The following is a 17876-nucleotide window of genomic DNA, read 5'->3' as shown; positions in this document are numbered from 1 at the left end:
TTATGCATTCCAGCTTTCTGACAACTTAACTTTCAGACCTAATCTCTGGGCAATTTATAGTCTACCAAAGCATTCAAGGAACAATGAGGCCCAGTGGGTAGTATGTGATTGTTCTTTATAGTTTTAGGAAAAGCAATGACTAAATTTAATTCATATGAGTGTGGGTGGCTAACGATCTGATAATGCCACTCTGTTAAAAACAAGAGGGGGAGTGGTGGGGGAATCCTCTGAGGGGGAAGAATTCAGGCAGTGGTAGGAAGGGGTAGTTTGAGGAAAGGGGCTTCCATAAAGTAAACTGGTTTTGCTTTGACCTTGTAGTCCAATCTGCACATACATTGTTTCTTTTTCTTTCTTTTCAAGACAGGGTCTCACTAAGTTGCCCAGGCTGGAGTACAGTAGCACAGTCTCAGTTCACTGCAGTCTCAATCTCCCCGGGCTCAGGCTATCTTCCCACCTCAGCCTCCTGAGTAGCTGAGACTATACACGTGTGTCACCATGCCCAGCTAATTTTTGTGTGTTTTGTAGAGACAGGGTTTTGCTGTGTTGCCCAGGCTGGTCTCAAACTCCTGGGCACAAATGATCCTCCTGCCCTGGCCTCCCAAAATGCTGGGATTATAAGCATGAGCCACAGTGCTCCGCCATATATTGCTTTTCACTGTTTACCTCTGTCTACTCTTACAGTGTTTCTAAAGCACTCTCCTTTCCCTAGATTTAGGATACTATGGTTAGGTATTTTTCAGGGGTTGCTTCCTAAAATCAGTTTTGTTCTTTGCTGCTTGTTGAACAAGACGTAACAATGTAGTTTACCTAAATAAATGTAAGCTCTTAGAATCTTAGCTGGGTAACCCAAATAGCCTGCATATGCATATACCCTTTGAATCCTCAATTTAGTTAAGTCTGCATCCAAAGTTTTAATTCTGTAGGTTTAGAAATTTGCCATGCCCATTATTTATCATTTCACATTCATTTCACGCTTTCATTCTTTTCTCCTCCCTCATCCTAAGGCTTTAATTCTCCACTAAAACTTCTAAAATACCGAGTACTTAGTTTAAACCAGCATTCAAAGCTTAATTCTAAAGGTTTTATGTCTTTACATTCTATATATTAGCTTTTCTTGTGATCTTATGCACTGCTTTCTTCTTTTGTCAGATATTCAGAGAATTCCAACTTCTTACAAGAACAGATATTTATAAGAAAACAAGGCACATTTTGGAATCCTATTCAGAAAATATACTGACTTCTTTTTCAGTGGTGGACAATCCAATCAATATTCTATTGCAAGAAAAAATGAAACATTACACAGATGAAGACATGTTGAAATGTTAGTAAACTTTGTGGAGCGGCGTGATTTTGTCTGCTATCTGTCAGGATATCTAGAGAAGTTATGCTTTGGTAGTCAGTAAAATTCAGTAATTTACATTTATTGAGTTTAAAAATATATTTAAAAATTATTAAAAATTTACATTACTAAAATATATTTAATAACAATTTTCAATATTTAAGTAATAAGTGAAACTGGTGGGGAGAAAAAAAGTTTCAAATTAGGGGAGGAGGAGAGCTATAGATTTGAAAAGTATACTGCATATTGTAAAATTATATTTACGGAACTAGTAGCCTGTTAATTTTACAATACAAATCACAAGGGGCAGTATAAAATCTTCCTGGCTGATGGACAGACAGTACGAACTCTTGTCTACTCCTGGCAGTGCTCTGGAGGGCAGACATGAGATTCTGAATGTTTTATTAGAAGAGGGTGTGGTTTAAAAAGGTGTGAAACACTGATCTAGGAAGGTTAGTTTGTTTTCTGTCCAAGGTAACAAAAAATCCAGATGTTTCAATACTAGCTTAGCTTAGAACTGCTAAAAGCTTATTTTTACTTCAAATGTTAACGTATTTGCTTTGACAGACATGAAGCTGACAGCCACATGTTTACTCCTCCCAGATGTTTTTGGGGATGATCCCAGTCTTTTTGTCATCATGAATGAACAGGTGTGTAGTATGTGAATAGCCACTGGTTTGACATTTTACATCTTCATGCGATTATTTATATATTTAATTAATTTATTTATATTTTTGAGATAGAGTCTCACTCTGTTGCCCAGACTGGAGTGCAATGGCGTGATCTTGGCTCACTGCAACCTCCGCCTCCTGGTTCAAGCGATTCTTGTGCCTCAGCCTCCTGAGTAGCTGGGATTATAGACATGCACTACCACGCCCAGCTAATTTTTTTATTTTTAGTAGAGACGGGGTTTCATGGTGTTGGTCAGGCTGGTCTGGAACTCCTGACCTCAGGTGATTCACTTGCCTTGGCCTCGCAAAGTGCTGGGATTACAGGCGTGAGCTACCGAGCCCAACCGCGGTAACTTATTTAAAAGCAAAGTTGGTGGCCTATTTTGAAGTATGTTTGTCGTATTTACAAATATGCTACATTGCAACAAGCCCATTTATTGTAACACCATGATTAAGTTCAGGTCTGTTTTATTATTTAGCTATTTTACGTATCACAGTAATGACTCCATTCTTTTTTTCAGGTGCAAGTATCCACACCTGTGTTGGAAGTTAAAAACCCTTTCAACATGGAGGTCTGCGAATTTTCTTTATATTTAGAAAGGGAGAGGCTCACAAAGGTGGACGACTGTGTTACAGCCTTGGCTGCGCTAGTAGCTGCCTTTCACGTATTTGGGATTGAGTGTCCAAGAAGACTGTCCCAAACCTTCAACTTCCTAGAAACGTTGATTTTTGATATGCACAGTCCCTATTTTCCTTCTTTGAAAGAAAAGGAAAAGGAAGTAGGATTTCAACTCCCAGTCACTTAATAGCATGCCAAACATTGTACTGGAATTTACCTCTGGGAAAGCTGAAGCTTCATAAAAAATTGTTTTGATTTAGGGTTGTGGTAGAGGTAGGTATGAGAAAAATAATCTTGTATCATAGATGCTAATGAATTTCAATGCTTTCTGTCTTTACACTTAGATATTAAGTTCTTTGTGAAATTCTGTAATAAAATTCTACTTCATTAAAGAGCTGTCGATTTATTTTGAGTTTTTAGAAATTCCACGGTTGAAGTTATATTTCCAGAGGTGCCTCGGTTTTTTTGAAATACACTGTACTCAAATCTTTCAGCTTAGAGAATGGCCTTGGACTGAACTCAGTGTGCACACTTTATGCCCAGGAGCTGCACATTTGCGGCCGGCCTGTGGGCTGTCTCTTTGGTCTGAACATCACTTGGGAACATTTTGAACTTGCACATTTCAAGAAGGGACACATTAACTCTTCTCTCCCTCAGGGGATCTGCCTTGCCCCAGGAGATCTGGTTGTCTTTAATCGCTTGTTGGGAATAAGGGCTGCGGCATTTTTGAGGTCTCCTCATTGCTGGCTGATCTTGCTGGTACAGGTCCTCATGTCTGTGACCTGTGTTCATCTGCTACTGCTTCTCGCCTTGGAGACACAGTGACTCATCCTGCATGCCCAACTGGCTACTGCCCAGAGTTCAGTTCTATCTGTTCTGCTTTTAACAATGGCTGCATAAGTACCTTTTGGGTCTAACAAGACTCAGTGCACTCTCCCTCTTTCCAACTATTTGACAAGGTAAAAACTCTTAAGGTGCCCCTTGATGTTGTTATCAAAATATCAACATTACTTATTAGCTTTGAAAGATAGACCAGGTCCTTTTGGGAACAGAAAAGGGATTTAAATGTGTTAAAATACCTACACAGCATAATGGGATTAGCATTTCCCGGGTTACATCATCAAATTAATTTTTTTTAAGTTGAAGAAAGGTTCATGTGGGCTGGGCATGGTGGCTCATGCCTATAATCCTGGCACTTTGGGAGGCCAAGATGGGCAGATCACCTGAGGCCAGGAGTTTGAGACCAGCCTGGCTAATACTGTGAAACCCTGTCTCTACAGAAAAAACAAAAATTAGCCAAGTGTGGTAGCACATGCTGTAGTCCCAGCTACTTGGGAGGCTGAGGCAGGAGAATTGCTTGAACCTGGGAGGCGGAGGTTGCAGTGAGCTGAGATCATGCCACTGCACTCCAACAGGGTGAGACAACAGGGTGAGATTGTGTCTCAAAAAACAAACAAAAAACAAAAGAAAGGTTCATGTGAACTATTGAAGAAATAGTTTTACACTACCCATCTCTGGAAATACTGCAAAGTATTTATTCTATCACTGAAATGTCAACAGCCTGCTAGATACCTTTCTCTCTAATAAGGACTGTTCATTAACATGCTGAAGCCAGTGAGATAAAAGAAGTCAAAGAACAGTTGCCCATTTCTATAATTATTAATTAACTACTTACATCAGGCAGAGTAAGTAACAATTTGGCACAAGTCATTTTGCCTAACCTAGTTCCTATCCTCCAGTACTCACTTCTTCCCTTTCACTAGAATGTACCTTTAGTTCCTTGCAAACTTTCCTTTATTTCCCCAAATCACTCCTTCTTCCTTTTAGTCCTTTATTCCCAAATAAATTTACCAAGTTCTTACAGATTCTTTTCCTTATAAGGTACACACCCCTATGGCTAAAGTTGAATGACAGCCTCTCTCAGGCTGGGACAGGATGACAAGGTAGCTACAGGGAAACTGCAGTGAAGTTTGGCTCCAAGCATGACACAAACATGGGCTAACCTTGAAGGTAGATTCAAGCCGATTTTATTGTCTATCTCAATGGTGTATCTATCCCCAGTGCCCAGCACGGTCCTGACACTTGCTAAATTCAACATTGCTTGACCAACATACCCTATTTTATTTAGGGGCTGAGTCTACTGAATCTAGAAGTTGCAGAATGGCAGCCTGAGGACAAATATCAACCTGCAGAAAGGTTTTATTCGGCTTGCAGTGTTTTCAATAAAAAAAAAATGCCTTTAGATGGGAAAGTCCTATTCAAGGTGTATATTTCTATTCCTCCCTTTCTCTCTCTTTTTTTTTTTTGATATGGGATCTTGCTATGTTGCCTGGGTTGATCTCGAAATCCTTGGGCTCAAGAGATCCTCCTGCCTCAGCCTCCTGAGTAGCTGGGATTACAGGGTTGAGCCACTGAGCTTGGCTTCCACCATCTGTCTTACCCCAAGCCTGCATCTCTCATTTCAGAGATCTCCCTACAATCATGGTGCCCTATATTCTCTGTTAAAACTTAGACTATATCCCAGGGATGGAGTGGTGAGAATTTTCACCTTCTTGAGGTACAGTGAATTCTGCACCACCCTATGGATGCTTAATGCCTTGCCTCTAACATGTAACAACACGCTGCATAGAATGAGTGGATGTCTTCAATAAGATTTTAAAAATCAGCTGGGAGTGGTGGCTCATGCCTGTAATCCCAGAACTTTGGGAGGCTGAGGCAAGCAGATGACCTGAGGTCAGGCGTTCAAGACCAGCCTGGTCAACATGGTAAAACATCATCTCTACTAAAAATACCAAAATTAGCCAGCCGTGGTGGTGGGCACCTGTAATGCCAGCTACTCAGGAGGCTGAGGCAGGAGAATCACTTGAACCCGGGAGGCAGAGGTTGCAGTGAGCCAAGATCACGCCACTGCACTCCAGCCTGGGGGATAGAATGAGACTCTGTCTCCAGAAAAAAAGAGAAGATGTTTAAAATCTCATGATTTAAATTATGCTTTAGTTCTATGCTTTACACTTGAAAAGAAAAATTCCCAATGGGGATGAATTGTACTTGACCTAACAATATAATCTTTCAGTATTTTTGTCATCATCTTGGGACACAGTTTGACAATTCTGAATCCTACAGATTCATTACACAACTAGTAATGTCCGAATACTTGATGCTCTTCCTGCTCTTGTGCTGCCTCCCCTATTTGAGAAGCTTTCTTAAAAATCATACATATGTAAAAAGCATCTGCAATTAAGATTTTATTTCATTCATATCAGATATAACAAGTACAACTTGAATGTACAAATTCTGAACAAAACATAAAAAAGAAAAAAACAACAACAAAAAACTTATTTAAGCAGATTCATGCAAATAAATGACTGGGACACTGTAGATGTCACTGACCCTGTTTTACCTTGAATTGACAAATGCAAAGGACTGCTAATGGACTTCCAACAGGGACATCAAAGGAAGTCCTACATCATAAAAAACGAAAGCAACTAAAGAAGAGGTGGAACTTCCCCCAGAATTCAGACAGCATGCTACAAACTTACTTTCTATTTTTAAAATAGTCCTTGAATAAATATCCAATCCTGGAATCAGAAAGTACATCAAAAGACGGACAAAATAATTTACCTTTTGCCTTAGAAATGCATTCTTGCAAAAGAAACACTACCAGCTATCAATTTATAATCAAGGGTTTTCATTTAAAGTGCATCTGTATGCTTATATATCGAGGCAAAGTATTCTACAGAAAAAGGAATCCTTCCAAGATGGAGGTTCTTGGCTAATTACTTTGGGAAATCACCTCCCTGATCTGTGAGAATTTCAGATTTTGTGTCAAATGAAGTTGCTCCTTCACACCTTGCCTTTTCAGTAAAACCACGACACTGGACACTAGCTCTTCAGCCAACCCTGAAAAAAACCTTTGGGTTTGGAGGACAATGCATGACCTGAGACAGGGCTCTTGAGAGATTAGTGTTTCTGTTGACAGAATGAGCTCTCAGTCTCTGTAAAGCACCACAGTTTCCTCAATGACAATTAGAAGCTCAAGATCATCTCATAAATAGTTCAAGACCCTCACAAACATCCCCCCAACCATAACTGCATCCAACTGCATACTCCTCTGATATCATCTGGCTCTTGTCAACACGGGGGCACCAAGATGCGTGAGACTGATGCCACTCAAATACACTACCTAATTTATTTATGTTTATATATTTTATTTTTCAATTCCATTCTTTTATATACACGTTTTTGGTAATTATAGTAAAGATGCTGGTGAAAAGTAATTTGTTTAACATTTCATAATGCGTGCAAAAGGAAAAACACTGATTCAAAGAAAAGTCACTCTTACAACTATTCAGCCCTGACAATTATGACAAGCAGTTAGGCAATATCATGACTTGCAAAGTTATACTTAGCATAATGTTGCAATTCAAAATATGGCACAAAATTAACAATACAGATAACAGTCCTACCGGCTAAACTTAGCCAGGTTTTGACTAATTTGGTTTAAATTGAAATTTGATTATATAAAAAGGTTTCTGAAAGTATTGAAAAAGAAACAGTGTACATGAAAGAGAATTCAACAATGTTTACAAAATGCCAAAAGTTCTTACTCTGCCCCCCCATTACCATAAATAATTAATGAAGTCCCCCTTTCCCCCCGCCCCCCAGACTCAAAAAGATTTACAAAGATAAATTTAGCTCAGTGAACAGAACCAAAAGATGACTGTTGTTAGACAGTACCTGGTTAAAAGCTCAAGCACTTTCATAAGAATTCATATATATTGTCTCTTGAGGAATATAAATAATCCGATAGTGTTGCTCTTTTGAGTTTTGGAGACTTCCCATTTAGGAGTTATAACCGTCCTTGTGCTTTGAATAAAACATGAGCTTTAAAGCAGAATGCTGATGGTATTCAGAATTCACCATCTTCAAAGTTCATTGTGAGAATTCTTCTCTGCAGCTTTGAACATTAGGATGGAATTGAAAATTTTGAGAGCAGGGCCCAGTTTAATGCTCATAATTTTAACAATGTCTGTTTGAGTCATAAGTAGAAATGCTTCTCCATCAATTTGCTAAAATGGGGGAAAAAACAACAGAATGTGGATTAACAAGATGCAGTGCTGTAGAAAATATTCAAGGTTACATTATCAGCTGTCTTCTACATAGCAATGCTAAAAAAGCACACACAGAAGTTCATGTGTGCAATGACATTTCTTGATATATGGACCTTTTTTATCCACAACGACACACTCAAAAGTGGACTGGGAACAAAGTAAACTAATTCCCCTGAAAAATCAGCCCACAGGAAAATAGAAGGTACTCATACCTTCCTGCGATCACTCTGAATTAGGTGTAGAGTTAAGAAGAATATGGAAAAATTCAGGGTGGCCAAAGTCTAGTTTTTATCATGGCAGTTTTTAAAATTAGAAGAGGTGACAGGTACATGAATGTTAGTGGACATAAAATAATTCAGAAATACATATCAGCTAATTCCAACTTTTTTTTTTTTTTTTTTTCAAAATTAGCCTTCCACCATGAAGAAAATCAGAAAGATAACACTTATTTCTAGTGTGGCCACAGTTAGTCTTTACACACTGAAGAAAAGCATTTACTAACAGGGGCAATCAAACAGTGAATGTGAGGCTGGTGTTGAGAGTCACTGACTTTAAGGTGGTTCTTCTAATACTCGGGTAGGGTAACCATGAGAAAGACCCTTCCTCTCTCTGGGCATCTTCTAAGACAAAAGTCTATGCTTCTGAAAAATAGGCTACTATTCTCTGGAAGTTCAAAGGTACAACACATCTTTTAGGTTAAAAGATAAAATGCTATGAAGAAGATGTCTGGCTTACTGGGCAGAGCAAAGAAACAGTCTTTCAGCTCTTAGGTAACTTTGTCACCTTAAAAAAAAAAAAAAAGTTTCCCTTTCAGTTTTCCCACCTTATACAAAAAGTCAAATGCACGTTTGTTCTCTGCCTTAGAACATCAGAAACCTTGACAGCAATGCACTCTGTTATGGGATGAATGGTGTCCCTGTCACAAATTCGTATGTTGATGTCCTGACCCCCAGTACCTCAGAATGTCACTTTTATTTGGAAATAGGGTCAAGGCAGAGGTAACTGGTTAAGCTGAGGCCACACTGGAGTAGGCTGGGTGCCTAATCCAATTATGACTGGTATCCTCATAAAAAGGAGAGATCTGGAGAGACACACATAGAGGGAAGGCAACGTAAAGACCCAACGAGAGACAACCATCTACAAGTCAAGGAGAGGCTACAAGTCAAGCCCAGGAGAGATCCTTTCCTCACAGCCTGCGGGAGGAAGCAACTCTGCCAACCCCCTGACTTCTAGCCTTCTTCAGATTCTCAGCTTCTAGAACTGCGAGACAATGCATTTCTGCTATTTAAGCCACCGGTTTGTGGTTGGCATTGTTATGGTGGCCCTAGCAAACTAAGACAACTCTAAATGCCGCTAACAGTTCTCTAAACAAAGGCTGATATAATTAAATAGCTACTTCTTAAGATTTCCCTCTCTCCTTTAAAAATGAAAGACTTGTAAATATAGACTGCCTAAATGCTTCATCAGCAAGAACTGGAGTCATCTTAGACAACTTCTTCAAGTAACAATTATATGGAAAAAGTGTGCTAATTTCAGTAAAAAGACATCCTGCTGTTGTAAACTAGAAGGAAAAATTGTTCCAATGTTAATCTCCAAGCGCAACACCGTTAAGCGGCAGGTATGAGAAATGTTCTCCTGTTTTTTGGAAACATTTCGTCTGTTCTCATTTGCTTGTGCTATGACAGCCCTCTGATAAAGCAAGGTCAGGAAGAAAGGCAGATCTATTAACATTTTGCTCAACCAAAGCAGACCTTAGTACAATGGATAGCCTGTAGAAGTCTTCTAAGTCATTAATGAAAGTGTCCACTGACATTCCCAAAGAGCCCACTACAAAGACTGATTGGTTTATTATAATCTTGGCCCTACTGAAGGCTTGCGGCAGACACCAAGTCTCCTTCTGAAACTATGTAAGAGTATAACACAACAGGTGACTGATGAAAAGAAACATTCAGAGAACTTAGTGGCTGGGATTTGAAGTTAAAAGTGGGACAGGAAGGATACATTTTGGTAGGTTGTTATTTATAAGGTTACATACACTAGAAAAAAAAAATCTTGAGGCTACTTCTAAACTCTTTATTACATACAGGTTGCTCTGACATGTGGCCATAAGAATAAGCCTTTACTGGAAGGAAGTAAACTTTATTCAAGAAAGTAGACCCTAAGAACAACAGTGACCACTGCAATGTATTACAAGGCTTACTTTTTTTTATTAGCTTCTGCAATGCATATATAATGCTATAATTCCAGACCCTACGTGTCTTGCTAATGGCCCCAAACGAGGGAGAGGGATATGGAATTCAGGAGCTCTTGCCTTCCATTTCACTGCCCTTTTCACTGTGCACTATTTGTTCTTTTCCAATGCCTTAACTTGAAACCACAGTGACATGCTCTGTCTGAATGAGTCTTTCTCAGAGTGTAAAGGCATGAGTGTATTGACTCAATAAAAATATATTGAATGTCTATTATATTCCATACACTCTTCTTGGGCCTAGACATATGGCAGGGAATAAAACAAATAAAACAAAAACAAGCAAGCAAAAAACTTTTTGTGCAGTTTACATTCTAGAAGTGGTAGACAGACCATAAGCCAATAAACATACTAAGTAAGCCAATTAATCAGTAAGTTAGAAAGTGACTCATGTTGGCCAGGAGCAGTGGCTCATGCCTGTAATTCCAGCACTTTGGGAGGCTGAGGTCAGTGGATCACTTGAAGTCAGGAGTTCAAGACTAGCGTGGCCAACATGGTGAAACCACATCTCTACTAAAAATACAAAAATTAGCTGGGTGTGGTGGCGCGCACCTGCAGTTCCAGCTACTTGGGAGGCTGAGGTATGAGAAGCACTTGAACCTGGGAGGCAGAGGTTGTAGTGAGCTGAGATTGTGCCACTATACTCCAGCCTGGGTGACAGAACGAGCCTCTGTTTCCAAAAAAAAAAAAAAAAGGTGATTTGTGCTATGATTAAACAGAGCTGACTAGGAAGATGAATGGACAGCAGGAGCAGGGATGCATGTGTGGCGCCAAGAAGCAATTTTTAAGTCAGAAAGTCAGGGCAGGACTAATTGGTAAGCTGGCATCTGAGCAGAAGTGAGCCACATGAAGATCTGGAGGAAGAGCGTTCTGTGCGGAAGGAGGAGCGGAAGCAAGCCTGGACAATCAGAGGAACAGCAAGGAGGCCAGCGTGTAGACCCGTGAGGGGCAGAGCAAACAAAGAGCCAGGGGCAAGAGAGGTAACGAGGTATCACACTGCAGGCCCTTATAAGGACTTCTGCTTTTATTCTGATTGAGAGATGAAGCTATTGGAAGGATCTGAACAGAGGAGTGACATGGTTTGACTTAGGTTTCAGCAGGGTCACCTTGGCTGTGCTGGGAATAGACTGCAGAGGAGCAAAAACAGAACCAGGAAAATGAGTTTGGAGGTTACTGCACTCATCCAAGTGGGAGAGGATGGCGGCGCAGACCAGGGTGGTGGTGCAGTAGAGTGATAGGGTTTTATATGTTTCAAAGATACACCGAATAGGATTTTCAACAGATGAGATGTGGCGTGTGTAAGAGAGAAGTCAAGGATAATTTCCAAGAAGAGCCTATCTGAATACTTGTACTTTGCCTTTTAGAGATGATTTATAAGACTTCAGTTAGATTTGTCCTATGGTTTACTTGTAGGACTCAAAACCCAAACCCACTGACTTTGTGAGACACTTGAGAACAAGGATTGGGTTTTACTATTTTCGAATCATCCTTCTCACAAGAGCATGACACGAAGTAACATACACATGGTCGGAATTTAAAAAATGTGCACAAGATGAATGAATGACGGTGTGAATGAGTGAGTAATAGATATCGACAGACAATATTAACTATCTCACTCCTCTAGAGAAGGATCTGGCTTTGAGGGTATTTGGTAACTGAGGAACATCTCCAAAGACAATTTGCCATGAATAAAAAAATTACTCAAAGAAATACCGTATCATTTTGAATTTAGACTTGAATCTTACTTAAACTGAATAATAGAGCAAACCTATATGGATTATCTAGATATCAATAGAATAAAAAACAGAAGTTATAAAAGAGATGCATTATAAATTTATTTTCAAAAATGCTTTCTTATTTTCAAAGGTAATGACTACGTGACACTTTCCAAGACAGACCAACAGCTCCCTATGTGGCTCTATGTCCGCTAGCGATAGAAAATGAATTCAGGCTGAGCATAGTGGCTCATGCCTGTAATCTCTGCACTTTGGGAGGCCGAGGTAGGCAGATCACCCGAGGTCAGGAGTTCCAGACCAGCCTGGTCAACACATGGTGAAACCAAGTCTCTACTAAAAATACAAAAAAATTAGCTGAGTGTGGTGGTGGGCACCTGTAATCCCAGCTACTTGGGTGGCTGGGGCAGGAGAATCGCTTGAACCTGAGAGGCAGAGGTTGCAGTGAGCACTCTAGCCCAGGCTAGAAGAGCAAGACTCCATCTTGATTAAAAAAAAAAGAGAGAGAAAAAAACCAGAAAATGAATTCAGAATGTCAGTGAAGACACTTAGGACTCAGGGAAAGAAAATCTGAGTAACTGCCAATTAAAGATCGAATCGAGAGAAAATAAAACATTTGCACAATAAGAACATAAATCAGAAAAAGGATGTTGGAAATCAGATCCTTGTGCATTTTAACAGGCTTTCCTCTAATGCATAAATTATACCTCACAGTATAACAACACTGATAACTGGTGGCTGGATTGTTAGCTGTGTCTACACTCCTGCCATACAACTGAAAGTGTGCTGTTCTTAACAGTTGAGCTTTACACATAGGGGCAAACAAGGTGTGTATGCGTGTAACTGTAGACAGCAGATGTTGGAGAAAACCTTCTGAGATTACTCAGTCTACTTTCTGCCTTCTGGCAGGAGTAGACAGAGCCAAAATCAGAGGGGTGATTGACTGCTTTACTTGGAAGAGATGACAGGCAAGTGGCTTATTTTTCAAGGTCTCTACTGAATAAGGGTCTCCTGCTGTATGCTTACAGAATTAAAAGTTCGAAACCAGATTCCTTTTTATTCTAGTGCTCACTGCTGTAAGTGATACCATTCTTAATCACCCCTTATACTGAAGTTTTGGAGAGGTAGTTGAAAACAACTAATGAAATAATCTTCCAAAAGTGGACTGTGATAAATATCTTATTATAAACATTACTGAGGAATGTATATGACTTAAGGGATTTTTTTAGACATAATGCTAATATTACTTATTATAAACCTCAAATGGAGTCAATCATGTTGTTAGAATGATGTTGGAAAATAAAATAATGGAAACTAATTTCACTTTATTAAAAAGATAAAACATTGCTTATTTCTTTCCTTGGCTGCTTCTTCTGTACTATAAACTGTATAAATGCATGCTATTAAGTTCTGTGGGTTTTCTTTTTAGAAGGAGCCTAGTGTTACTGCTGTGGGGCATCATAAAATGGTACTCACAAACATTCTTTTGCATCTCATCTTATACAAAGACATTTTTATACAACTGATTCATACTGCCTGTTAGTATACATCAATTTGTCAATTTCAACACAACCCATCTCTTTTTGACTCTGCCAGTTCCACACATTTCACCATCCACTGCATTTCAGTGCTTTGATCCCATTAAGTAACATATTGCAATTTAGTGGAACACTTACTTCATCTTTAAATACCTTTCCATGTTCTTCACACCCAGGTAAGCTCTGTATAAATTCTGACACCTGTCAAAAGCAATATCAAAATTCCCAGTTAAAAAACATAGTCAGAATCTAAATGCTACAGGTTCAAAACATGTAACCCAGATGCGTTAGTTATTTCTCTCAGAATGATTTCTTCTCTTTCAGAAAAAAAAGACTAAACGCTACCTACATTCAATGTTCCACACCTCTTAAGCCAGTACTCCTGTATCTGGTGTCTGGCAGCAAAGAAAATAAAATATACCTCGTCGGTGCTCCATTTGGAAACTTTACTGGCAGGGATTCCAGCGACAGTTGGAAGAAGTTTGCTTTGCTGCTCCCAGCGCAAGGGCAGACATGGAATTGGGGACTTAAAGGACAGAAAGACAGCTGACCGACGCTGTGCCTGCTGGACGGTGGGTTCTTCCCGGGCACCTGGGCAATGAAAACAAATGGGCAATCACTCTCTGAAAGCAGCAAGCCCCAAATGCCATGCATCTCCCAGATAATGAGACTGGGGTGGGGGTGGTTAAAGCATTGGTTCCTTTCAGCATTATGCTATTGAATAGGCTCTTCTTTGTCTTTACTGAAGGTCACTATAAAAAACAGCCTGTAAATTCAACTGATATTATTTGCTACAGCACTCATTGCTAAAAATATGCTTCATTATGTTGTTCAATGTTGTCTCTTTAATGCTTCAGATAAGAAACAGGCCTCAAAGTTTTTAATGGGAAGGAAAGTTAGTCTTATCCTAGGAAGTTGCTTATTTGTTCCCCTTTCTGCTTTGGATGTTGTAAGGGTAATAGCCAAGTTGCATCTCACGTCCAACACCTGTGTTTACCATGTATTCACAGTTAGCGTCCTTTCTCTCCTTCTGTCTCAGGGCTTGCTTTGGTTTCTTAACTTCTTATTTACTAATCATACTGATTTCTTAAATAGCCAATTTAGTTTTTTGACAGGGATATGAAATTATTGCAATAAAAATAAAACAGCAGAAATGCAAATGCTTTTGTCATTTTTTAATTTGTTCAGATCAAAATTAAAACTATTAAGTATTCTTACTACAGCCTGGGCTACAGGACAAGGTCCCATCTCTTAAAACAACAAAAAAAAACCTACTGAATATTCTATTTTTACGTTAGAGCTTCTGAATCCAAACCTAGTTTTATGGCTGCTTTCCTAAAACAGCCATTCTCTAGCAAAGGATTTTTGCCCTCTGGACGCTTGACTTAGAGCTGTCAATCGTCATCTCCTTATGGTCCTTTAGAACAGAAATCTTTTCTGAAAACTAGGTATTCAAAGCACCTAAGAAGAAAGGCACCTCCCCTACGTTTCCTCTCTGCTCACACACCAGCTCAGTTACAAGGACACCTCAATTCTATCACAAAAGCCTTGCTTTTGTATTTCTATGATCTACAGAAAGATGTAGAAATCACTAAGTGTAAAGCTCACTGAATTTTCACAAAGTGAACACACCCATGTAACCAACACCCGGACTGAAAACAAAACGTGGCCAGCACACACTTCCAATCACATCTCACCTGTCAAGCAAAGGTGACCACTTCCTTGACTACTAACACCATAGATTCATGTACCCGCTTTGGAATTGTATTTAAAATGGAAACTTGGGTATCTGGCTTCTTTCTCTAAACAGCATGTTTCTGAGATTCATTTGCATTGTTGTGAATAGTAGAAGTTACCTTCTCTTTGTTGTATGGTTTTTCGTGGTTGTGAATACTCTGTAATTCATTTGGAGATCATGAACAATGAGCATCTGAGTTGTTTTTAATTTGGGGCTATTACAAACAGTGCTATTACAAACATTCTTGTACAGATTACTTTGTCAGAGGCATTTGAACCAGAGCAACTCCATCTTGAGCAGGAGCTGGGTAAAATGAGGCTGAGACCTACTGGGTCTGAGACAACTGCATTCCCAGATGGTTAAGACATTCTAAGTCACAGGATGAGACAGGAGATGGGGACAAGATACAGGTCATAAGGACCTTGCTGATAAAACAGGTTGAAGAAGCCAGACAAAACTCACCAAAACCAAGTAACCTCTGGTCATCCTCACTGCTACACTCCCACCAGCGCCAGGACAGTTTACAAATGCCATGTCAACATCAGGAAGTTACCCTATATGGTCTAAAAAGGGGAGGCATGAATCCACCCCTTGTTTAGCATACCATCAAGAAATAACCACAAAAATGGGCAACCATTTGGAGTAGCCATTCTTTATTCCTTTCCTTGCCTAATAAACTTGCATTCTCACTTCACTCTCTGAACGTGCCCCAAATTCTTTCTTGCATGAGACCCAAGAATCCTCTCCTCAGGTCTGGATCAGGACCCTTTTCCGGTAACAATTTCTTGAACATATGTATGTATTTCCATTGCACATATACCAAAGAGTGAAGCTTTGAGGTCAGAGCATTTGTGTACACTAAGCTTTGGGAAATCCTGCCAGCTTTCCAAAACAACTGCACAATACCTACCAACAGCATATGACAGTTCCAATGGCTTCACTTCCACACCAGTGCTTGGTATTGTCTATCTTTTTCTTTTTAACCATTATAGTGGGTGTATAGTGGTATCACATTATGGTTACAACTGCATTCGATGACTAATGATATTGACAATCTTTCCCTATGTTTATTGTCCACATAGAGAGGCTATTTTGTAAAGGGCTTATTCATGTTTTATGTCTATCTTTCTATTGAGCTGTCTCCCTTTTTTCTTAATGATTTATACACGTTGTCTATATATATTCTGGGTAGAAGTCCTTTGTTGGAAATATGTATTACAAATATCTCCTCCCACTCCGTGCCTTCCTTTTTACTTTCTTAATAGGGTTTTTTGAATAACAGAAGTAAATGTAATAATGTCTAATTTATTAATTTTTTTCTCTTATGGCAAATATCTTATATGTCTATTAAAGAAACCTGTGCTTACCCCAAGACCACAAAAAGAGTTTTCTCTGCTTTCCTCTAAACACTTTATGCTCTACCTTTCATGTTTAGATCTACAATCCATCTGATATTTATGTCTTGTGTATATATTAGGCAAGAATCAATATTCATAGATTTTTTCCATATAGATTTTTAATTCTCCAACCATGATTTACTGAAAAGACTATCCCTTCCTTTCCCCACTGTGCTGCAGTGCTAGTTTTAACATACGTATCAGTGTCTTTCAGATTCCATATTTTGTCCCACTGGTCTCTGTATCCCAATCCATAGCTTTAATTACTATCACTTTGTAAGTATACTGATGTCTGTGATGTAGGTCTTTTCAAGATTGCCATGGCTACTGCATTTGCATTATCAATTTTACAATTCGCTTTAAAAAAAAAAACAACAAAAAAACCCCGCTAAGATTTAGATTAGGCTTTCTATCAAACATATTTCTACTAGACAAACTTCCAATAGATAAATGTGGTTAAGAAATGACTTCTTTACAATATTGAGTCTTCCAATCCACAAAGAAGCAAAATCCCTCGATTTCTTTGGCTCTTCTTTAATGTCTCTCATTAACATTTTGTCATTTTCAGGTAGAGATCTTGCACATCTTTTGTTAAACTTATTCCTATGTATCAGATGTTTCCTGAGGCTGTTATAAGTGGTAAATTTTTTAAAAATTTATTTCTTACTGTTCTGTTACAGTTTTCTGATACATTTATTCTTAAACTAGCCTAATCTGAAATTTGAATTGCTCTGAATGCTAGAAAGTCACTATGCTGAGTCAAAAATCTGTTTTATTAGAGCTGACACCCACTGGTGCTGGTTCTACCTCATTGAGCTCATACAGAGAAATTCTAGTGTCTGCTCCACATGAAACAGTTCAAATCTTCAAACACGTTTTAAAAAGCCATCATTATCCCTCTTTCCACATTTCATCCAGCCAAGCTCAAAGGTGTAGGTCCTCATCCTATTTTATTGAATATCTATTATGAACCAAATATATAAACCAGAAACAGTTTGTTTTTATTCTCTTTTCCTTTTGGAATTGCCCAGAGTTTAAGCAACTTTTGTGTAGCAAAATACAAAGTAACTTAAAACATCTTTTTAATCTCGGGTATTCTAAAGAGCTTAGCTATTATTTGAAATATAATATTTGTACATATTTCATAAGACATTTTTATATGAAATGGTAAGACTTCCAATTCTACACTACAGTAAAACAATAGGGCTGACTTTATAATTTGTATCCTGAGTGGGTGCCATATAATTAGTCTTTTCCAAAACTATAGTCTTTGTCCTATTACTGTTTATGTTCTATTAACACTCAGCAGTGTTCATTCTATCACTGCAGATCTACTCTATTTTCATTTTATTTTCTGCTAAACGCTGTATTATTTACAATTCATTTCTAATGTTCCGAACATTGTTCCTCAGAAAAATAACTAACCCATTCTAAGGAAATGACTAAAAACACCAAAGCCCTTATGTTTGTGGTCGCCTCTGC

The 17876-nt window shown here is 38.8% G+C and overlaps 2 protein-coding genes across 19 annotated transcripts in view; one reads left to right on the top strand and one right to left on the bottom strand.

The window, feature by feature from the left end:
* The window catches only part of SAMD3 (sterile alpha motif domain containing 3), a 66996-nt gene extending 63972 nt beyond the window's left edge, over positions 1-3024 (top strand). For all 6 annotated transcript variants that reach the window (XM_045391540.3, XM_065543392.2, XM_065543390.2 and 3 more), the window contains 3 exons: positions 1150-1321; positions 1907-1989; positions 2532-3024. In XM_045391540.3, coding sequence (XP_045247475.2) covers positions 1150-1321; positions 1907-1989; positions 2532-2816 — 540 coding nt within the window. In that variant the 3' untranslated portion in view covers positions 2817-3024. The remainder of the gene's footprint in view (positions 1-1149; positions 1322-1906; positions 1990-2531) is intronic.
* Positions 3025-5861: 2837 nt separating this feature from the next.
* L3MBTL3 (L3MBTL histone methyl-lysine binding protein 3) overlaps positions 5862-17876 on the bottom strand; it is a 122884-nt gene continuing 110869 nt past the window's right edge. For all 13 annotated transcript variants that reach the window (XM_005551804.4, XM_005551807.4, XM_065543387.1 and 10 more), the window contains 3 exons: positions 13681-13850; positions 13398-13460; positions 5862-7698 (listed from right to left, as the gene is read on the bottom strand). In XM_005551804.4, coding sequence (XP_005551861.1) covers positions 7555-7698; positions 13398-13460; positions 13681-13850 — 377 coding nt within the window. In that variant the 3' untranslated portion in view covers positions 5862-7554. The remainder of the gene's footprint in view (positions 7699-13397; positions 13461-13680; positions 13851-17876) is intronic.

This window comes from Macaca fascicularis, chromosome 4, assembly GCF_037993035.2.
Source record: "Macaca fascicularis isolate 582-1 chromosome 4, T2T-MFA8v1.1".
Taxonomy (NCBI): Eukaryota; Metazoa; Chordata; class Mammalia; order Primates; family Cercopithecidae; genus Macaca; species Macaca fascicularis.
The sequence above is the reverse complement of the archived record's forward strand: the minus strand, read 5'-3'. Positions and strand labels throughout refer to the sequence as shown.